This window comes from Crinia signifera, chromosome 6 (assembly GCF_055691185.1).
Source record: "Crinia signifera chromosome 6, ASM5569118v1, whole genome shotgun sequence".
Lineage (NCBI taxonomy): Eukaryota > Metazoa > Chordata > Amphibia > Anura > Myobatrachidae > Crinia > Crinia signifera.
In genome coordinates this window covers 167,362,478-167,385,598 of record NC_139222.1, presented here as the reverse complement: position 1 = coordinate 167,385,598, position 23,121 = coordinate 167,362,478, and the positions used below count along the sequence as shown (strand labels likewise).

The 23,121-nt window shown below is 43.3% G+C and overlaps 1 protein-coding gene across 1 annotated transcript in view; it reads left to right on the top strand.

Moving 5' to 3' along the window:
* The window catches only part of MYO15B (myosin XVB), a 57,164-nt gene extending 35,159 nt beyond the window's left edge, over window positions 1–22,005 (top strand). Inside the window, exons 31-39 of the mRNA XM_083147988.1 lie at window positions 781–875; window positions 975–1,052; window positions 3,978–4,074; window positions 4,205–4,353; window positions 4,516–4,640; window positions 6,304–6,437; window positions 12,838–12,971; window positions 19,359–19,499; window positions 21,066–22,005. Coding sequence (XP_083004114.1) covers window positions 781–875; window positions 975–1,052; window positions 3,978–4,074; window positions 4,205–4,353; window positions 4,516–4,640; window positions 6,304–6,437; window positions 12,838–12,971; window positions 19,359–19,499; window positions 21,066–21,128 — 1,016 coding nt within the window. The 3' untranslated portion in view covers window positions 21,129–22,005. The remainder of the gene's footprint in view (window positions 1–780; window positions 876–974; window positions 1,053–3,977; window positions 4,075–4,204; window positions 4,354–4,515; window positions 4,641–6,303; window positions 6,438–12,837; window positions 12,972–19,358; window positions 19,500–21,065) is intronic.
* The last annotated feature ends 1,116 nt before the right edge of the window (window positions 22,006–23,121 follow it).

Below are 23,121 nucleotides of genomic sequence, written 5' to 3'. Positions count from 1 at the left end.
TAAAGAGCATAGGGGTTTTGTTAGTACTAAAAAATGGGATCTATCTGGGACACTGGGACCACACCAGCAGCATTACCTATGACAATAATTACATGACCTGCTAGAAAGGAATTTAATAGGGACCTGTCCTGGCTGTGATACTGAGGATTTTTCAGATCACCTTCCTTCAAGATCACACTTATGAACTGAAATGTAATAGTGTGTGCACACGGGCAGAGATGGCTTCCGATGTTGTGAACATCGGAAGCCATATTGCATGCAGATCGCCTGATTTTGTAGGGCTTGCGAGCCCGATGAGCGCTCCCGTGTGAGTGTAAGTCGGTCATCAAATAGAGAGGGCAACCAAGACTATATAGTGCAGATCTTCACTATATAGTGTAAATTGTGCCACCCCATGCATGCCGTGCGATGCGAGTCCCGATACGATCTGAACGTATCGGGACTCGCATAGCACGGCATATCTGACCGTGTGTACACACCATAACTCTCACTTCTGCTAATATGAATTACTTACCTTATTGTTCTGTCAGTAAACAAATGTTTAGTAGGTCTGTTTATTTAGGTATGTTTTTACATAACGTAACATGTTTCCCATGGTTTGTAATGCCACTGGTGGTGAAGGGATGTCACAACGTCGCTCTCAGTGTACTAGACCAACGTGTTTCTGGCTGTCCTTGAGAAGGCTGTGGGAGCAGCAAAATGCGTTGGTGCTTGGTACACTGATATTACTCTTACACGGTCATAAAAATAACATAAAAGAACTTCTATTTCTATATCCAGAGTTCTCTCAGAGTTGTCAGGAACACCTGCGCCATACTTTGTCGTATCATGGACGCAGACACCTCCCACCACGCAAGGAGCTTGAGGCGCTGATGGTAACTATGATTTATTAGAGAGTGCTTAGTTAATGCTAGTAAATTGCTTTTATGTCAAATACAGCATGGGCTTCATACATTATATTATTCTCTTAACAGAGTGCAAGAGTATCTCGACGTCTTGTGGTAATGTTATCAGGAGGAGCTGAATTTACAACTAAAATTAAAACTTTTACTGTGAGTATTAGGTTTACATGCCCAATTATTGCTATGGCATCTACAACAGCCATGTAAACCCATGCAGCGCCTGATCATCCTATCATCCTGACCTATCGTCCATTTAAAGTGTTTCTTGTCATCTGTTTTATGCTATTTATACTGTAATTAATGGTAACAATTGAATTGATATAGCACTGTTCTCCAAATCTCTAGGTGCTTTGCATAAACCAAGAAAAAGGGTAAAGATTCAGTATTGCATTTAGCAGTTTGGTAGTTAGTAGTAGTACTGATAGTTTCCAAAGGGTGTATTTATACTGTAATTGTGGTCAAAAATATAGATAGCAGCATTAAGGAATATATAAACAAAGATAAATGCGAATAGAGGAGAAATTATTATTATGATCTTATTTATAAGGCGCCACAAGTGTTTCGCAGCGCCGTACAAAGGAACAATACAGGGAGACAAAACTTGGCATAACATTGAATAAATAACAAAAGTAGAGTACAAATAAAGAGCGCCACAGTTCAATACACATTACAGCTTACATATTAGTAGTGAGGACTTAATCAACATACAACTAGAGGCTTGAGGCCAATGATGGAGATGGGTATGCAGACGAAGATGAAAGAGTGTTGGAGTATAGGAGAGCTGTGAGTGAAATGTGAAGAGAAGTGGGCTTTGACAACAGGAGGGAAGAGAGCCCTGCTCGGAGGAGCTTACAATCTAGTAGGAAGGGGAGACAGACCGATTACAAGAGGTGCAACCAAGTGGGTGGTGGCTAGATAGCAGGATGTAAACAGGCAAGGGGTCGGAGAACCAGCTAGTTTATGCAGTGGAAGAGTACGCTTTGATGAATAGGTGAGTTTTCAGTGCCCCTTTTTGAAGCTTTGCAAGGTCGGAGAGAGTCTAATGGAGCGAGGGAGTGCGTTCCACTGAAGGGGTGCTGCACGGGCAAAGTCCTGTACTCATGGGAAGCAGTGATCAGGGTGGAGGAGAGACGACAGTTGTCAGCCGACCGTAGAGGGCGGGAGGGTGTATGAATGGAGATGAGGTTAGAGATATATGGAGCAATGGAATTAGAGATGGCCCTGTATGTGAGTGTGAGGTCTTTGAAGAGGATTCTGTAGAGGAGTGGGAGCCAGTGCAGATTTTGTTGAAGGGGAGTGGCAGAAATGAGGTGTTAATCCTTTGGCACTAAGGTATTTTTTTATCTGTCCCTGTATCAACTATTTTGCTACTTTAAAGCCCATCACCTTGTTTTCTAAGAAAATAACATGGGACGCCTGTGGGGGAAGGAGGAGGTGTGTGGTTTGGCCAGGGTGCTAGATGGGGTCTGCACTTCATGTTAGCCCCACATTAGGTATTTGGATGGCTATGGGGGGCTGTCCTTTTGGTGACTACCCTCTTGTTGTCCTAGGATGAGGTTCCATCACTTTAGGAATTCCTCCTTACCTGGCTAAATACTGGACATTTCTTACACTGTTCTCTTCGGTCAGGCTTTACATTGGCTACTTGTATCATATCAAATTCAATAAAAATACTTCTACTAACCAATGTCATAAAGAATACAACATGCAGTAAGTCTCTTCTAGGATATGCTTTGCACAATATCTGTGTCTCTCATGCACACTCATTGGAGATGATGTATTAAGCCTTATTAAGAGATAAATGCGAGGGTGAATAAATGTCCAGCTAATTGGCTCCTAATTGCCATTTTCACAGGCAAACAGCCTTTAAAATGACAGTTGTGAACTGATTGGCTGGCTGTTTATCACTCTTGTGTTAATCTCTTTTTAAGGCTTAATACATCTGCCCAATTATTTGATTACATTCCCTGCTAAAGGATGTTTTCCAGGCTGCATTCAGTGTGTCCTTCCCTCTAGCCTCCAATCCTTCAAGTATTTCCTCAAGACTCATCTTTCAGGCAGGCTGTCGATTTCTCAAACCATGCACTTAACCTACCAAGTCTATTTTATCCAATTACCTCTTCTCTACAAAGTTCGGTACTTATGAGTTATCTGGGCGCCCGATTTTTTGATTGTATGCCTTAAGTTAAGGCATACAATCAGATGCGATGCGATGCGATATCGCATCGCATGCGACCATCGGATGCGATGACCCGATTTTTCCATAGGAATCAATGTTAAAATGGACTGAGTCCATTTTAACATGGAATTCAATGGGAAAAAGGGGTCCTTTTCATACCCCTACTATCCAAGTGGGCATGGAGTTGGATATAAACCTGTGGCGAGCGTAGCGAGCCACCGAGCCCGAAGCGTGGCGAGCGAACGGTATTCTGTGTCCGCTCGCCACGCTTCGGGCTCGGTGGCTCGCCACAGGTTTATATCCAACTCCATGCCCACTTGGATAGAAGGGGTATGAAAAGGACCCCTTTTTCCCATTGAATTCCATGTTAAAATGGACTCAGTCCATTTTAACATTGATTCCTATGGAAAAATCGGGTCATCGCATCGCATCGCATCCGATGGTCGCATGCGATGCGATGCGATGTGCCCGATCCGACCCGATTTAGAAATCGGGCGCCCAGATAACTCACAAGTACCCAAAGTTCAATAAAATGAACATGTATTCCTCCGTATTCAAACATATAACTCCAGACCAAAATTGCTGCTAGGCAGAGAGTCTACAAAAGAAAAACTAAGAGAGTAGAATATGCAGGGTGGTGGTAGATGCTGAAGGTGAGAAATGATGGTTGGAGAGAGGAAGGTCAGAGACAGCAAAGATGTGAGAGAAAAGCAAGTTGAGGGAGTAGCCACTGTTGAGTGAGCGGAATGGGTCCATTAAGTGAGTCCAATTGAGAAAGAGACGGGGAGAGGTTTGGAGGCAGCAGGATTCATGAGATCATCACCTGGGGTGTTAAAATCTCCTCCTCCTCCTACTACTACACAGGCATGACTGACATCTTCTTCCCCTTATACCAGGTGGCAGCTGATGTAATTCCACAGATCTGTGAAGAGCTGATGGTTTCTGACCCTAGTGAGATGGAAGAGTTTGCTATATTTGCCAACAAGAACAAAGGTAATTGTTAGGTTTTCTTACATTGTGGAGATTGAGGGGTTGCAGTAGCTAAAATGATCAGGTTTATATTTTATATACAAGTATACACATCCAAAAATACAGAATATAGTGATCCTTTTCCTTCTTGCAGGTGAAGTCGTGCGACCCCTTCATCATGGAGACTACATTCATGACTTCTTGCTCCAGGACAACTCTGTGACCTTTGAGTTCAGAAGAGTTACATGGAAAGCTTCCTTCAGAGGGCGCTGTGAGGTGTATGTGCAAGTGCATTACAACCAGGTTAGCACAAGCAGCCTAGGAATGCCTGCCATCAGAACACATTCATATTTTTAATCCTAGAAATCAACATTGGACATAATAGTAAACAACGCCAAATAATAATAATGTTCCATTAAGTACACAATCTATAATCTGCAATAATCAACATTTGTCATCCGTTAGGCACGCCATGACTACATACAGGGGACATCTCTCACATTGAGTCCACGGGAAAAGTTGGAGATGTACACAGGAATAGTGGCTGCTATTATGCATCGGATAAAAGGATATAACGCTCCCCCAACCAAGTAAGTAAAACAGCCTTACTGTAAAGCTGGATGGTTCAGAAAAATAAAGCATAAGACTGAATTAAAATATACATTTCTTCAGATCTTAATGATGTATATGCTGGGGGCTACAGTTTAATGTTATGCTGTGTGATGCTTACAGTATATTGGGTATAAATATGGCAGTGATAGGGGTTTTGTATAGCTTACAGACCATGTCTAGTCAGACAGTAAATAGGTAGACACCAAAACTTAGACATGCACTAGATACTGACAAAAGTTAGACATGCATTAGTTAGATATTGACAAAGGTAATGACACAAAGTAAAATGTCGACATGGAAAATCAATATGTGCACATGGACACTATAGGTGTATGGCGTCCCCTTGCATGGCTCATGGCTTTGGGCACTATTATATTCTCCCTCTATGCCCACTGGGATGTTAAACAAGATGGTTTAAAAAAAAGTTTGTCGGGATATTTAGTGCATTGGCATGTCTAACTAATGCATGTCTAACTTTTGTCAATGTCTGACTTTTGGAGTTGACCTATTGACTGTCTGACTAGACATTGTCTGTCAGTTGCCTGGAACCCGTGATAGGCTGGAGACTGCAGTACAATGTTGTGCTAATGCTTATATCTGTTGTAGGTATGGCAGTGATAGCCTGGAGTGCAGACTACAGTATGATATTATGTAGGCTATAATTCTGGTAGTAATGTGTATAGGGTATGCAATATAACCCTTTGAGCGCCAATGTTGCTGTGAGAGATCCTCAAATATCCTCTAAAAATGCCAATGCTGCTCACAGCGACCATTCTTTTTTTTTTGTGAAATATTTAACAAAACTTTGTAAACTTATTTTAACAATTAATTGACTTGGCTGTATTTATACTAAAAGAACAGTCCCTGTGAGCGATGCTGCCATTTTTAGAGGATATATGGAAGATCTCTCACAGCAACGTTGGCACTCAAAGGGTTAAGTACGGATATTGCCGATATCAATAATAATGACAGAAGCCTCTTTTAGGAACCTGGATATAACCAATACAGTTGTTGTAATGGGAAAAATGATCGTATTATGAAACAAAATGTTTAATAGAGCTGTTTTGTTCAATTTTGAACAAAACCACTTACCTGTAATATATATATAGAAATCCATTTCAAGAGCCTGAAGCCAGAACATGACAGCTTGTGACCATCACCATCATCTACATATGGTCCTCCACCCAAGATGCTTCTTCAAAGGTCGAAAGAAATGGAAATTACTTGGTGCCGGTGTAGGGAATATGGTCCAGAACCTTCCAGTGGTACCACCATAACAACTCTGTCCTGCTGTTATCAAAAGCAGTACACCAAACCCAAACCGTTTTTCTTGACATGACATTATTACTGTACACCGCGACAAGCTGGAAATTAATTTCAGCTGATGTTTCTTTTAGATGCAAAAATCTGATTATACCACGTTCCTCAATATTTGGCCATGTTTCCTCAAGACCAGCCATCTTACAACTGATGTTGCGACAGTATGACTGATATGAAAGGCAGTCAGATAGACTGTCAAATCAGTGGTCTACCTGCTCTGGCCTGTTGGGAAATTAGAATGAAATAGAGAACATTACATACGTGAGAGGTTTTGTTACTGTACATTACTTATTCAACAACCCTTGTATTCCACTTCTACAGACAGGAACTGTTGGGATACATCCCTACCAATGTACAGAATCGCCTGAACCTACAGACTGTACAGCAGAATGTCCTACAGGAGCTAAAGGCTTTGGAGAATCTGAATGTTCTGCAGGCAAAACTCCGCTTCTTGGGTGATTATAGAAAATGATTTTTTTTTATTGTACTATGATAAATCTCAGGCTCCCCAATATTCAGGCATAATTACGTGCTACACAATCTTCATGTCACATTATTTTAGCCTTTTATGGCAAATTTTCACAATTCACTTAAAAGTGAAGCAGTGATAGTAGGTCTGAAAACTTTTCCAGGCCTAAGGTACAATGATGTATCTGTACTCTGGTTATATAGCATATAATTGTTGCATTATTGTTGGATTGCATGGTAGAACCCCCACCCCCAAGCTGTGAGTATACCTGACTGATTACATTTTGTGCTGTTATTGACCATGTTGTATCGATCAACCAATATTCACGGACAATCCCACAGGATTTGTACAGACATGCACATTTGGGCTGCAGAATAGTACCTGCAATACAGTATTTGTAGTATTGGTTATTTTGAACACTAGGTAGGATTTTTTTTGCTGCTACATGGGCACAAAAGTGGAGTGTAGATTATGGTCATGGAAAAAACAGTAGAAAATTTCTGGAAACAGTGCGCTATAAAGCTGCCTGGTGGTGGGTGACGATCAACAATGGTGACCCTGACACCATTAAAGGAACCAATTGTAAAATACAGAAATGAAGGTCCCCTCCACTGGCGCTTTGAGTGGAATAATACGTCCCTTTTCTAAGGGATATGATCCTCTTCTCTGATTATGGGGTGTATTCAATGCCGCGGCGAGTGGCCAGCGAGGGGGTTAAACAGCGAGGATTGCAGAAAACCAGCGATCCTCGCTGTTTAACCCCCGCGCCGGCCGCTCGCTCTATTCAACGTTCTGGGGAAATCCTCACCGTCACAGGACGGCGAGAATTCCCCAAAACAGCGAGACCCGCGGCTAATGCAGGAAACTCGCTGTATATAGCCACGATTCTCGCTGCTTCTGGAGCCACATACGCCAATTTCCCCTCGCTCAAAAAATGGAGCGAGGGGAAATTGGCGTATGAGGGGGCTGCGTTGAATACTGTCAGGGTGAGTGGTGACAGCGAGCAGGAAGCTCTGCTCGCTGTCACCACTCGCCCACAGCATTGAATACCCCTATATATGTCAATGGTACAGCACACACATGTGGTAAAATACCGTACACCCCTCTTAATGGTATTTCGTTTCTCTTCTCTGCCTCATAGAAAAACCAATCTATCCAAAGACTGCAGGGGTCCACCTTTCCTCCCCAAACAATCACATTCAAATGGCAGTGAAGTAGCAGAACAATGGTCACCAAAAAAGAATAAATTGCATATAGTGTAGTACAATTTATTATAAAAAACACAGACAATGATAAAAAGGATGGGCTAGTGAGTGAATGGCCTGTTCTCCTGATGGTGGAGGAGCATGGAGCAAATCCAGTCCTCAAACTCACATAGAAACAAACGGTGATTCCGGATTTCACCGTCAGCCAACTGAAAGACTTAAGGCCCATACACACTGGACGACTTTGAGCTGAAAGCCGCTCAAAACAGCCTGTTTGAGCGTCTTTCAGCTCAAAGCCGCCCAATGTGTATGCCCCAGCGATGAGCGCTGCTGTGCGCTCCCGCATCATCGCCGGGAAAGCTGCTCATCTGCTAATACCAGCAGATGAGCAGCATTGAGGGCGGCTTTGCATAGCTCTGCACTATGCAAAGCCATCCTCTCCCCTCCGTTGGCGCCGGGCAGGGGGAAAGCCGCTCAGTGTGTATGCACTGAGCGGCTTTCCCCGCAGAGGTGATTGACATCATCGCTATCCATACACGCTGGACATAGTTGCCCAGTTTGTATGGACCTTTAAGCCCTTTTATGGGGCGCAAGACAAACTTTAATAAGCATTGGTATTATTTACAACCATCATGTGTAATTAGGTAGCTTCCATCTGAATTTGAGAGCATACTGCTGTATAAAATAAGAATCTATAAGATTAATCGGTACTTGTGAGGTGCCTTACGTGAGGTTTTAAAGAAATTGCTATATGTACTGTACTCGGGAAAGAACTAAGAAGTAAGTGTGGTTCCAATTACCCTTTGGTTAATCAGACCACCTGCTCTCCGGGACTACAAGCAATTACCCCTAACATCGCTGTTTTTTTCCATTTTTTGTGTTCAATATTTGTCTATATTCCAGAGTGTGGATGGTCTCTGGGGGAAGATACCAGCTGCCACTGTAGCGCTTGTTATATATCCAATTTTTCTGCAGGTACTTGTGTATTATCTGGGTGCCTGATTTTTTTCATCGCACGTTAAAAATCGCATACAATCATATCGTATTGCATACAATCATATCGCATGCGATGCGACGCGATTGGGCCCAATTTTTAATCGCACATGCACCCAGATACCTGATTCTTATGTTAAATGCCCCCCCAGACCCGATTTTTGATTGTACACAAACCCTGATGGGTGATTAATATGTTAAATGGCCCCCGATTGTTAACGCCACCCCATTATCAACGCGAACCCGAAGCGTGGCAAGCGCGGCGGTATGCGTCCTCCGACCTTTTCATACCCCAACTATCCACGTTGGCGTGGAGTTGATTTTATATAGTGTGGTGAGCGCAGCGAGCCACCGAGCCCGAAGCGTGGCGAGCGGACGCGGAATACATGTGAAGTAATACGCGTCCGCTCGCCACGCTTCGGGCTCGGTGGCTCGCCACACTATATAAAATCAACTCCACGCCGACGTGGATAGTGGGGGTATGAAAAGGTCGGAAAACGCGTACCGCCGCCCCTCGCGGGATCGCTGCGCTCGCCACGCTTCAGGTTGGCGTTTATACTGGGGTGGCATTACTATGTGAAATCCCCCCCCCCCCCCCAGTTGTTAATCACCCATCAGGGTGGGTGTACAATTAAAAAACGGGTATGGGGGTGCATTTCATATTGTAATCAGGCATCAGGGTGCCTGTACAATGTATTATCGGGTATAATCGAGTCGCGTCGCATCGCATGCCACTAGTTTAGGCATGCGATGCAACGCAATATAAAAATTGTACACTCCTCCCGGTAAAGGGTCAAAATCAGGTACAATCGCATCGCATGTCTTAAGTAGTGGCATGCGATGCGATGTATCGGGCGCCCAGATAATACACAGGTACCGATTAATCTTTAACTTATTCATTGCCATAGGCAGAAAACACGGTACTTGTGTATTTTGGCGGCGCCCATCGCATCGCATCCCATAAGGCATACGATGGTATGCGATGCGACGCGATATCGCGCAATATTGTACAATGCCATACAATTTTAAAATTGTATGACATTGTATATGGCATACAATACGATGCAATGCGATTAAACATTGTATAAGCACCCTAATGGGTGCTTACAATGTTAAATGCACCCCCCCGCCACCCCCCCCCCACTATAAACGTGAACCCGAAGCGTGGCGAGCGCAGCGAGCCCGTGAGGGGCGGCGGTACGCGTCCTCCGACCTTTTCATACCCCCACTATCCACGTCGGCGTGGAGTTGAGAATAGAAAGTGTGGCGAGCGCAGCGTGCCACCGAGCCCGAAGCGTGGCGAGCGGACGCGGATACCTGTGAAGGCCGCGAGGGGACTCGGATACCTGTGAAGGATACCTTGCTGCGCTTGCCACACTTTCTATTCTCAACTCCACGCCGACGTGGATAGTGGGGGTATGAAAAGGTCGGAGGACGCGTGCCACCGCCCCTCGCGGGCTTGCTGTGCTCGCCACGCTTCGGGTTCACGTTTATAGTGGGGGGGTGGCGTGGGGGTGCATTTAACATTGTAAGCACCCATTACAGTGCTTAAAAGCACCCTTTAGGGTGCTTTATACAATCTTTCATCGTATAGGGGGCAAAAATCGCGTTGCATCGCATGCCATCGGGTGCATGGCATGCAATGCGATTAAAACATTGCGCAATGGAAATCGGGGGCGCCGCTATAATACACAAGTACCGAAAACACCTTTATTACCAAATTCACTTATAATTTAATAGGAATTACTTAATTTCTTAATGTATTCAAAGAACTTTGACCATCCTTGCTCAGTACACATAGGGACAGATTAAATTTGTCAGCAGTTTACCAGCTGGAGCTATTCAATAATTATGTTGTCAACCTGTAGCTAATGTGAGAGACCCCATAGATTCTACTGGTTAGCCCATGCTTTAAACCCCAGAGGGTGCATTTAAGGCAGATATTTACCCCAAAACAATCCACGTTAAGAGCACGCTCTTGGGCTTACTGTGCATAGTAGCGAGGCAACCTGAATCTGGCCCATACAGATACAAGTTAATTTGGTACTTATGTAGTATCTGGGCTGCCGATTTTTTGATTGTATGCCTTAAGTTAAGGCATACAATCAGATGCGATGCGATGCGATATCGCATCGCATCGCATCCGATATCGGATGCGATATCGGATGCGATGACCCGATTTTTCCATAGGAATCAATGTTAAAATGATTCCTATGGAAAAATGGGTCCTTTTCATACCCCTACTATCCAAGTGGGCATGGAGTTGGATATAAACCTGTGGCGAGCGTAGCGAGCCACCGAGCCCGAAGCGTGGCGAGCGAAGCGAGCCCCGCGAGGGGACGGTATTCGTCCCCTCGCGGGGCTCGCTTCGCTCGCCACGCTTCGGGCTCGGTGGCTCGCTACGCTCGCCACAGGTTTATATCCAACTCCATGCCCACTTGGATAGTAGGGGTATGAAAAGGACCCATTTTTCCCATTGAATTCCATGTTAAAATGGACTCAGTCCATTTTAACATTGATTCCTATGGAAAAATCGGGTCATCGCATCGCATCGCATCGAATCGCATGGTCGCATGCGATGCGATGCGATCTCCCGATCCGACCCGATTTAGAAATCGGCAGCCCAGTTACTACATAAGTACCGTTAATTTGTTAACCTGTCGAGAGGTATATATGATAGTGAATACATAGTCTTAAGAGTAGTTACTTAGCATTTAAAAAAAGTTTATGCTACACTTTGTTTTACATTTTAAATGTTGTTCACTAGCTTTTTATAAAAAAAAAAATCTTTCTAGACAGGATCATTTTTTTTAAACATTTTGTAAAATAAAAGGTTATATAATATAGATATTTCAGCAACCACAATAACCTCACTGAATATATAATATAAAAGGACCTCTAACACCAAAAATGAACATTCTTACTGCCATCCAACACGGTAGGACAGAAATGGTCTGCAGAAACGCATTGCAGCACTTTGAAACAGCCAAATGCAGTCTACCAAGTCAAGTCCTGCTATCGTACTGGACAGGACTTGACTTGATAGTAACATACCTGTAACATGAATAACCAAAATATCTGATGGTAACATAGCTCTCTAAATCTGTCACTGCCTTTTTAGAAAAGAAGAATATAATAGAAAAACAGGTACTCTTTACTTAGAACGGCGCCCACGATTTTGATCGTGGGCATCGTTAGTAAAAAATCTCGGGCATTGAATGCACTAAAAAATCGGGTGCGATGCGTCCGACGAGATGCCCGCGATTTCCCATAAAGAACAATGTTAAATGTCTCAATTGACCCAATTTTCCTGTTCAATGCCTCAATTGACCCGATTTTTCCATAGGAAACAATGTTAAATGGGCCACAGAGGCCAAATAGGCACCCTGAAGTGTATAATGGCCACCCGAATTGTTAACGCCACCCCACGATCAACGTCAACCCGAAGCGTGGCGAGCGGCGGCGGTACGCGTCCTACGAACTTTTCATACCCCCACTATCCACGTCGGCGTGGAGTTGAGAATAGAAAGTGTGGCGAGCCCGAAGCGTGGCGAGCGCAGCGAGCCCCGCGAGGGGACATCGGACAGCTGTGAAGCCCGCGAGGGGACGCGGATACCTGTGAAGGTATCTGCGTCCCCTCGCGGGGCTCGCTGCGCTCGCCACACTTTCTATTCTCAACTCCACGCCGACGTGGATAGTGGGGGTATGAAAAGGTCGTAGGACGCGTACCGCTGCGCTCGCCACGCTTCGGGTTGACGTTGATCGTGGGGTGGCGTTAACAATTCGGGTGGCTTTTATACACTTCAGGGTGCCTATTTGGCCTCTGTGGCCCATTTAACATTGTTTCCTATGGAAAAATTGGGTCAATTGAGGCATTGAACAGGAAAATCGGGTCAATTGAGACATTTAACATTGTTCCCTATGGGAAATCTCAGGCATCTCGTCGGTCGCATCGCACCCGATTTTTTAGTGCATTCAATGCCCGAGATGGCCATGATGGGCGCCCTTCTAAGTAAAGAGTACCGAAAAACATAGTAATACATATACAAGTAAATATTGAAGATAAAATAAGAACATTTCTAAATGTTATTAGTTGGAAGTGATCTAGCTAGCACTCATTGAAGTAAATCGATCATCGTGTTTAAATTGCATTATGGTGCACACATAACCTACTCTTGTTTTCTTTAGAAACGGTATCTGAATTACCACTGTTTGCATACAACATATTCACGGTAAAAAGGATCAGTGAGCCTGGAATTATCACCCCCTGCTTTGTGGCTGTCAACTATCAACATCTACTAATACTAGAAAACAACAGCCAGGTATGTAAATTGCATTATGGTCTGCCCCAGTGGTGGATTTTGCATTAGGCCCATGAGGCATGTGCCCAGGGGTGACACTTGTTGGGGTGGGGGCAACACAGTATGCTCACTTGCATGAGAGCCCAGTCCGACCTCTCTGATTGGATGACAATAGTGCTCAGTGTGTACCCAAATAATGTTTTATGTACAGCTTTGTTTTATAAAACATTAGCTGAAGTACCCAGCATTGCCTGGGTTTATCTCTTAAATGTATTAAGTCAGGGCTCGACAAATATCAGGTGCCAGGTCGCCACGGCGACCAGATTCTGCTTCCTGGCGACCAGATTTTTTGCAGGGAGGGAGGAAGCAGAATCTGCTCGTCGGCAGCCCGACCACCTGTCTCCCCTGTCCTGTCAGGCAAGCGGCAGTGCGGTCCCTGACCCCCACCCCCCTCCCCGTGTTCGCAGCAGCGACGGCAGAAGAACACATTTTTAAAATACACTTGATCCTGACTCCTGCAGCAGCCAATAGAAGTCCCCAGTGCCGCCGCTGCCTCATCCAATCACTGCAGGGCGGCCAGTGGCTGAGACCTCTGACCTTCCTTCCCTGCAGTGCGTCATTCTGACAGGTGCCGGGTACCGTGTACCCGCAGAGCCGCTGCGCCTCCTGACTCTCCCGCTGTGTGGATCAGAGAGGGAGACAGCGGCTACTATCCACTAATCAAACAGAGGTCTTTCCCCCGGCACCGCAGCCGCACCTCTGCTCTCCAGGGCACCGTGCACTGAGCCCCCACTGCTTCTTGCTGCTGGACAAGCCTGGCTTCCAGCATGCAACCCCTGGGCAGAAAGGGCAAGTTACCCCTGGGCAGAAAGGGCAAGTTACCCCTGGGCAAAAAGGGCAAGTTACCCCTGGGCAAAAAGGGCAAGTTACCCCTGGGCAAACGGCATGTTACCCCTAGCATCAAGCATGCAACCCGTAGCAATGACCATGAAGGTAAGCGGCACTTATGTGACGTAATTTGTACTGAGCGTTACAGCGTGTGGTATTATATGTAATGGGCATTACGGTGTGTGGCATAATGTGTCATGGGCATTATGGCATGTGGAATAACATGTAATGGGTGTGTGACATGTGTAATAGGCATTGCATTGTAAAAAAAATTCCACGCCTTCGGCACTTTTGCACTGCCCCTATTTTTATTTTGTCTGGCTCTAACACTTTCATGCTGGCTCCTAGATTTAAAAAAAATTGTCAAGCCCTGTATTAAGTTATCAAATAGTTGGATGTAACTGCCAATATTTTCTAAATAATTAACAGCTCTTCCAACACCCATAAGATGGCCGCCGCCCCAGTTTACAGTGTTTCTCAGAACAAACTACAGAGAAAGAAACTAGTGACCGCTTAGAGTCAGTAAGCAGAACTGTACTGGTGGCACACAGTATATCTCCAGAGACGTAGCTGAGGTCAGGGCAGGCAGCAGGTACAGGTGTTTTCTATTTTTTGTTGTGCTAGTCGCCATCAACTGATGATGTAGTATCTAGCTCCATTGCTACGTTAAGATACATTTTATCCCATTTAGGGCAAAAAAATTGTCATCAAAGAGGTTTTGGTCTATTGCAAAATTGGCTCTTTCAAAGCTTCACTGTGGGACACAGGAAGTTGGTGATCTATATTGATGACATATATGTGTGGCTTGAGTGGAGATTCTGTTTTTCTACTCTCTATGTCCTCCCAGATAACTGAGGAGAAGAAAGGGTGTTCTCGCACATTGTCATTTACTCTGAGCCAGAAGGTCTGGTCCTTGCACAGGAGTTTGGATATAATATTCTTTGTTGCAGGATCCCTGAATACGATGGAATTTCCGTAAGAATTTTGCTGACAATCTCTTCGGTGCTTTTGCAGGGTGAGCGTATATACCAAATATAGGTATATACCAAATATAGTATAATACCAAATGCGAACCAGTCCACACCAGCACCGAAAGACTCTCCTAAAATCTCTGGAGCTCTATATCGTGTTGTCCCAGCAATTAGAGAGGCATTGTTTTCTCCATAACATTTATCAGGGCCAGACCAAAGTCTGTGATCTTTACATGTCCCTATGTGGTCAGCAAAATGTTATCTGGTTTTAGGTCTCTGTGGATTATTCCAGAACTGCAATCCACAGACCAGTTTTGCCTTAATAAACGTTATTGTTGTTGGGTCCAGCATGCTGTTTAACCCAAAATATAAGAGGATTCCTCCACCAGCCAGTTCTATACAAACAACTATCTATACTATGTAATTGAAGACTGCATAACCATGGGCCAGGAAAGGACTCTCACGTGCCAACTGAAGTACCTGACACTTGGCCAAAACGTACCCATGTTTCAGTAATTCTTTCTTCTTTGCACTTTTCAAGTAGTGCTTTTTTTATTTAGGATCTCTTAACTGTCACTTTTTCCTTACAAAGAGCATCTGTGGCGAGCATCACTTTGGTGTAACTTCCCTCTCCAAGTAGCAAGTGGAAAGTAAAGGTCCCTAATGACACTCTATTATGTGATTTGCTGACCTGGTGGGATGTCTGGTTGTCATCTGCCAACCACTGATATTAATTGCCTTTTTTTTCTCTTTAATAAAACCAGCAAATCTCTGCCAGTGTCTCTGTATGGCTGCTTTGTGTGACTTCTTTTCACGCATTTTTTTATCTGGCACATTGTTCTGGCATGCCCAATGACTGAATTCTTCCCCCGGATCTTCAACAATGGACACAATTCTCCGGTGTCTCACTTGCCAAAATCTGGGAGATTTGTGACATAATCTTAGGAACTGATCTCTTTTCTTTTTCATAAATCCTGCCAATCTATCCCAGCCTCTCGGTTTACCTGCTACCAATGCATTTCTTCTTGCCTTTCTCGCTGCCTGCTTCCTTTTTCTGCTCTGTTTCCTTCTCTTCTGTAACTTCTTTCCTTTATCTCTCCATTCTTTCTCTTTTTCTCTCTTTACAGTTCCCATGTTTTGTCTAAAGACAAGAATAGGGCATGTAGTGCTAGTTAATATTTTATCTCTATCACAAGCTGTGTACTGCAGTCAGGACTGTTGCAAATATGAGCATCCGTGACTTTAGCAGAGTAAGTAGTTGCGTGATGTCAGCAGTAATTGTTATGTCAAAATTATGCACCAGCACCAGTCTTAAAGGTCACCTACATTATAACAGCTGATACATATGAAAGTTTTATCCTTTGCAAACTCAGCATCTGGTGAAAACAAGTTTAAAGAACACATTTAGGTTTTCTAATAGTTTAATCTTGCCACTGTTTTCCAGTATTTATGCAGGAAATCATTTGCTCAGTGTGGCTTATATTTCATGAGCAGACTAGCATTGCTGCATAATAGCTTGGCTCACATTTCATAGTAAACACATACTAATCAGTGATATCTTTGTTACATACATGTTCTGGGCTGGTGCATATTTAGACATTCACGAGACCCAGTGGTAGATTTCCCATTAGACACGTGAGGCATGCACCTACAGGTGACACTTGTTGGGGGAGGGGGGCAGCACAGTATGTTCATTTGCAGGAGTGCTCTCCTTGCTAGTCCAATGGGCAGGTGATATATGTTTTTACATTGCTTATTTTTAATGTATTGTGTAACTGGAAGGGTGAGCGGGGAGTGATCAATACGTGGTGGTGAAGGTTAGTGTTCCTTTGGTAATAAGGAAGCCCTAACATGAGGAGGGCGGTGACTTGACAGGGCGACTAATAATGTTGTGCCTAGGGGTGACCTGTCTGCACCTATAAATAAAACCATTATTTTCATACTCTTTCAGAATAGAAAATGTCTCGTAATTACAAGCTATGCCACATTACAGATAGAAACATTGCAAACACTTTAATAAAGAATTAAACAGACCGTAAACTTTGTACAGGTTGGGTATCCCTTATCCAAATGCTCGGACCAGAAGAATTTTGGATAACGGATTATTCCGTATTTCAGAATATTTTTATATTTCAATAATGTATCTTGAGGTATCTTGCATTTATGTTGTATAACAAACATACATGAAATTCAAACAAATTATTTTATTTGTGCATAAAACAAGGTTTCAAAACATGAAACAAAGTTTGCATACTATCTCAGGAACTGACTTTGAATGCCAAGCAATCAGTGTCTTGCACATATTTAGTGCCAGTTACATATCATGTCCCCCCCAGTACTGCTGTTACAGTTGTCCCCAGTAGTGCCAGTTACATATCATGCCCCCCCCTCCCTCCCTCCCAGTAGTGTTGTTACAGATGACCCCAGTAGTGTTTTTAACAAAACAAAAAAATCTATTCTCACTTTCTGGAATGTATGGTTTTTGGAATAATTTGGATAATGTATACTCAACCTGTACCATGTCCTTGCTTTGACAATGCAGTAAATGCAGAAGAGGTAGAAATTTACAGATAAAGACATTTAAGCCATGCAAATTCAGCCCCTGAATATACTATTAAGCAGTGACATCACTGAAGCATGATGGGTAGACTTACCTGCTTTTAATGAAAGTGTACTTGTTTCCAAGCACGGCGCCCGTCGCAGGTGATCGCATACCTTAACTTAAGGTATCCGATGGACGCGACCGACGCGATTTCAGGACTATTTTTGGTACTTATGTAGTATCTGGGCTGCCGATTTTGAAATCGGGTCCATCGCATCGCATACGACCATATCGCATGCGATGCGATAGTCCATTTTAACATTGAATCCTATGGAAAAATCGGGTCCGAGTCCATTTTAACATGGAATTCAATGGGAAAAGGGGTCCTTTTCATACCCCTACTATCCAAGTGGGCATGGAGTTGGATATAAACCTGTGGCGAGCGTAGCGAGCCACCGAGCCCGAAGCGTGGCGAGCGGACACAGAATACCGTCCCCTCGTGGGGCTCACCACGCTTCGGGCTCGGTGGCTCGCTACGCTCGCCACAGGTTTATATCCAACTCCATGCCCACTTGGATAGTAGAGGTATGAAAAGGACCCCTTTTCCCATTGAATTCCATGTTAAAATGGACTCAGTCCATTTTAACATTGAATCCTATGGAAAAATCGGGTCGCATGCGATGCGATATCGCATCGCACTGATTGTATGCCTTAAGTTAAGGCATACAATCAAAAAATCGGCAGCCCAGATACTACATAAGTACCCTATTTTTAGCCTTTTCCCCGACAATTAAAAAACTGCGTCCATTGCGATTTTACAAAGGGAACAATGTTAAATGGGCCAATGGACCCAATTTTTCATTGTGGGTATTTTACGTGTGAAATGCCCCCCCCCCCATTGTTAACACCACCCCACGATGAACGCCAACCCGAAGCGTGGCGAGCGCCGGCGGTACGCGTCCTCCGACCTTTTTATACCCCCACTATCCACGTCGGCGTGGAGTTGACTCTTAATACCTGTGAAGTAATGGGCGTCCGCTCGCCACGCTTCTGGCTCGCTGCGCTCGCCACACTATATAAAATCAACTCCACACCGATGTGGATAGTGGGGGTATGAAAAGGTCGGAGGACACGTACCGCCGCTGCTCGCCACATTTCGGGTTGGTGTTGATAGTGGGGTGGTGTTAACAATGGGGGGGGGGGGTCATTTGACCCATCAGGGTGGGTATACAATGAAAATTGGGGTCTGGGGGGCATTTAACATTGGGCCCAATGTAAAATCGGGTCTCAGGGACCATTTTACATTGGTTTCAATGTAAAAATCGCATCGATCGCATCGCATGCGATTTGGTTGCATGCAATGCGATCAACGCGATTTTTTTAGGACCCGATGGATACAATTAAAATCGCAGGCGCCGTGCTAGGAAACAAGTACCAAAAAAAGTAATGTGTGCTCAATGAGTTTGGGGTTTTAGTATATGATATGCTAAATAAAACTAATGGAAGCAGAAGAGGATACACATTTCTTAAGCCATATTCTTTCTGTAAGATTAGAAACCTTCAATAAAATGGAAGAAAAACTGTTAGGAGGTCACACTGCTGGAGGTGATTGCCGCAATATGACCATTTCTCCAGAACCTTGTGGCCACCTACACACACAGATTTTAACCTCATACTCCAGGACAATCTGAGATGTTGTGTTATGTTAAAGAACAGCCATCACCTTGACATTAAGGGTGTCTGCAACTAGCAGCCATGCAAATCACTATGTGGCATCTCTATATAATACTACAGATGGTAGGAATTTACAATCCAATTAGTAACAATAGGGCATCTGCTTTTTCCTGATTTCTCTGTTCTGCAATGGATGCATTCCCCATACTCAGCAGTTCCCATTTATATAAGGCAATGTTCACACTGACTTTCTGCAAATATAATGGTGTGCAATGTTATCAAATATATATATTCCTACATGTATTTATTATAAACTTGATTCTTTGTGTACAGCAACCAAGCATGAGCATTAACCTACAAGAAATCCAGGGTATGCGTACAATGCGCCCTCTCGATGTCAATACACTACCGGGAATAGAGCTACATTATGGCACAGCAACCAATCCTCGCACTCTGTGGGTGGACCTCAAGGAGGTGAGTGGACGAGCAGCTGGCTGGCAACATGGCAAATGTTACACTAATAGTATTATGACATTTTTTATCAAGATGCAGAGTACTACCACAAATAATAATAAAATCATATACCGTAATTTAACATACATGTAACTTCACAGGTCTAGCCTGTACAAGAGACTGAGCTCAGCCCGGCGCATTGAACACACATGAGTTTAAGGATAATAATAATAATAGGGCAAATTCCAGTTTTCCATTCTTTTGCTGCACAACCTAATTGCTTTGGATTATGGACGGATTACCAGATATTTCTGAGGGAGAATATCCTGGTGAGAGCAGCAGTCACGATTCTTTTTATTATGGCAAGTGACCCAGGTCCTGAAGCAGCAGATCTCCTGCTTTAGGACCTGATTTCCTGCTTCGGGATCTCCTCACACTTGACTGTTTGTACAATGTTTTTATTGTGTGCAGCGTAGTTGGGCCTCGTGGTTCTTAACTGCCATCAAATTTTATGTTTAATAGCCCATGTCTTCCAAAAAGTTAAAATTTTTAACTCCTCTATTCACAGAACATTAGCCTAAACGGTTTTGTGGCAAATGTGAGATTTGCCTGATAGCTTTCTCTTGGTTAGCAGTGGTTTCACACTGCAACTCTAACATGGATAGCATTTTTTCCCCCAATGATGATGGAATCAAGAACACTGACATAAACGGAAGTGAGTGGGGGCTGCAGTTCCTCAAGATATGTACACATCAGTGGCCGCGAGAACCCGGTGGGGTAATGTGTGACGGATGATGGCCAGTGGGGGTCCTCGATGCGATATAGTAGAAATAGACTTGCCTGTACAATCTATTTCTACTCATAATACCAACCGCACATCTGCATTGCACACCCCCTTAACATGGTGAGATTTGAGCTAACTTGCTATACGATTTTGACTATATAGTCCAAATCTAAAGCAAAATCGCATTGTGTGTACACACCTTAAGGTCAGGTTTCCCCAACATTGGGGCAGATCTATTAAGCCTTAAAACAGGCATGTCTAAACTGTGGCCCTCCAGCTGCTGTGAAACTACACATCCCAGTATGCCTTGCCATATTTTTAGCATTCCCTAATAGCAAAACTATTGCAAGGCATCATGGTACTTGTAGTTTCAAAACAGCTGGAGGGCCAGAGTTTTGACATGCCTGCCTTAAAAAGAGATAAATGCAAGGTTGATAACGAGTGATAAACATCCAGTCAGCCCATAACAGTCATTTTTTAAACAGCCGATGACATGACAGTTAGGAGCCAACTGGCTGGGCATTTAATTCTCTTTATCACCCTCACATTTCTCTCTTTTTAAAGCTTATCACATCTGCACCCTAACTGGCCAGATTTTAATGATATTCAATTGCAGGACTGAAAAGTCTATAGAAAACACTGCATCTTTTTTTTTTTGCGCAACTCCAGAGCAGGTCTCATTTTTAATAAAATTGTTAAAATCAGATACCTTTAAATTATGTATATGCGAATTTTACAAACAAAAGCTATCAATTCTTCATTTTTCAGCCATATAAATGATGTGTGTTTTTATTTTATTGCAGGCTAAAGAGCTGTACCACATACTAGCCTTAATCATGGAAAATCAAGAGACTACAACTGCCTGATCTGATGTATAAACACTTTACATCACAAAAACAAATACAATGTAAATAAAGTGAAAGACTGCCTGCCTGTAAAGATGTGTTCAAAACCCTACAACTGGAAATGTCAGCGGTGTCATGAAAGTGTTCAATGTGGGCCACTGGACTAATATATAAATAGTTGGCTGGTTGGAATGATACTGTATCATTCTGATGTATAGCTAGGTTTACTCTAAGGAGCTTAATCCTATTGAATGCAAAGGGTGTGAGTTGCCATGGCCTTTAAATGTTGGCAAAGGCACCCAATGTCACACACTTCATGGGCTGGTTTTAGCCCGGACTTGCACAAAATTGGTCAGTGTCCTATGGGGCAGAGAGCACTTTTATGCCAATAATGGCTGAAACCAGCTGCTGCGATGATTCACAACTAATATGACTGACCCCAATGACTGTACAAGTCCACAGTGCTATTCCCAGGTGGGATGGGTTGCTCCCTTTTTCCTTTACAAGAATGGTTCTGTGATCTATAAGATTTGTAGAAATTTATGTTTTATAATGACAACTGTTGATGACAATATGTTTGGGAAAATTACCTTAAGAAAGCATCATAATACAAAGGTATCCTAGTGTAGCTGTCCTAGTGGTCAGAATGCAGACAGTGGCATGCTGACAGATACTGGTGGAAATTCTAAACCTAAAACTATCCCTAGAACTTACTGTCGGGATGCTGCTGTTGCCATTATGACTATCGGGATATCAAATGTTGGTTTCCTGACCACATTCCTTTAAGTACAAATATGATGCGAAACAATAAACAGATATTAAACTAAAAATAACACTGTCTACTCTACTGGATACCCCTGTAGGACAATCACAATGTTCCAAAAACAAAAATTGTATCTTTAAAGTGAATAAAAAGATAATGTAATGCTGGTTATGGTCATTACTCCAGGAATGCACCTGCCCTCATTCACACACATTAAGTACTATACAAACTTGGGATTTACAGTTAGAGGTCATAAAATAAGTTTTATAACTTTCCATTCTACTGTCAAAGAAGAGGAACTCACTGTCAGCTATATGGCTGGTTAGAGGGCAGAGCAGACAGGACTGTTGCCTTGGTAGAACCAGTTTCAGGGCCACCAGAATCTGTAATTTAGCCAAGCTCCACCCATTTTTGGGTGTTCCCATCATGCATGTGTAGTCAAGGCACTTAGTTACAACTACCATTAAAAAACAGTGGTATGAAACAACATGTAACACTTAGGTTAACGTGTAATATGAAAAATAATGGAATGGGATGACATGTAAAACCTGGGCACTTATTGGAAACTCTGTACTGACCAGAAAGCTAACTCCCATTGCTACACTCTGTGGGGTTTATTTACGAAGATGGGATTTCTATAGAAGATGGGTTGTTGCCCATAGCAACCAATTAGAATCATCTTATTTATTTAGACCAGGCTTAGGCAACTTGTGGCTCTCCAGCTGTTGTGAAACTACAAGTCCCAGCATGCCATGCCACAATTTTGCTATTTGGGAGTGCTAAAACTGTGGCAAACCATGCTGGGACTTGTAGTTTCACAACAGCTGGAGTGCCACATGTTGCCTACACCTGGTCTAGAAGATATCAGATAGAATTTGATTGGTTGCTAGGGGCAACATCCCATCTTCAATAGAACTCCCATCTTAATTAACTGGACTGACAGAGTTCTATTTATGAAGACCTGGACACAGACCTAGTGAAGAAATAGCCAAGTTTCACATGTCAAGAAGAAGTAACCAGGAAAAGCACATAAACCTTACCTTCTTGTTTCTGATAAAGGAGGAAACACAGGAGTTCCAAATATGTGATCTAGGACAATGTAATGAAAAGCTGCCATAATAAACCTAGGACAATGTAATGAAAAGCTGCCATAATAAATCTAAAGTGGATATTTAAAAAAAATAGTTTCACATCCATATGGTTAATTAAAAAATATAGCTTATTCAGGTGAGTATATAATCCCGGAAGTAG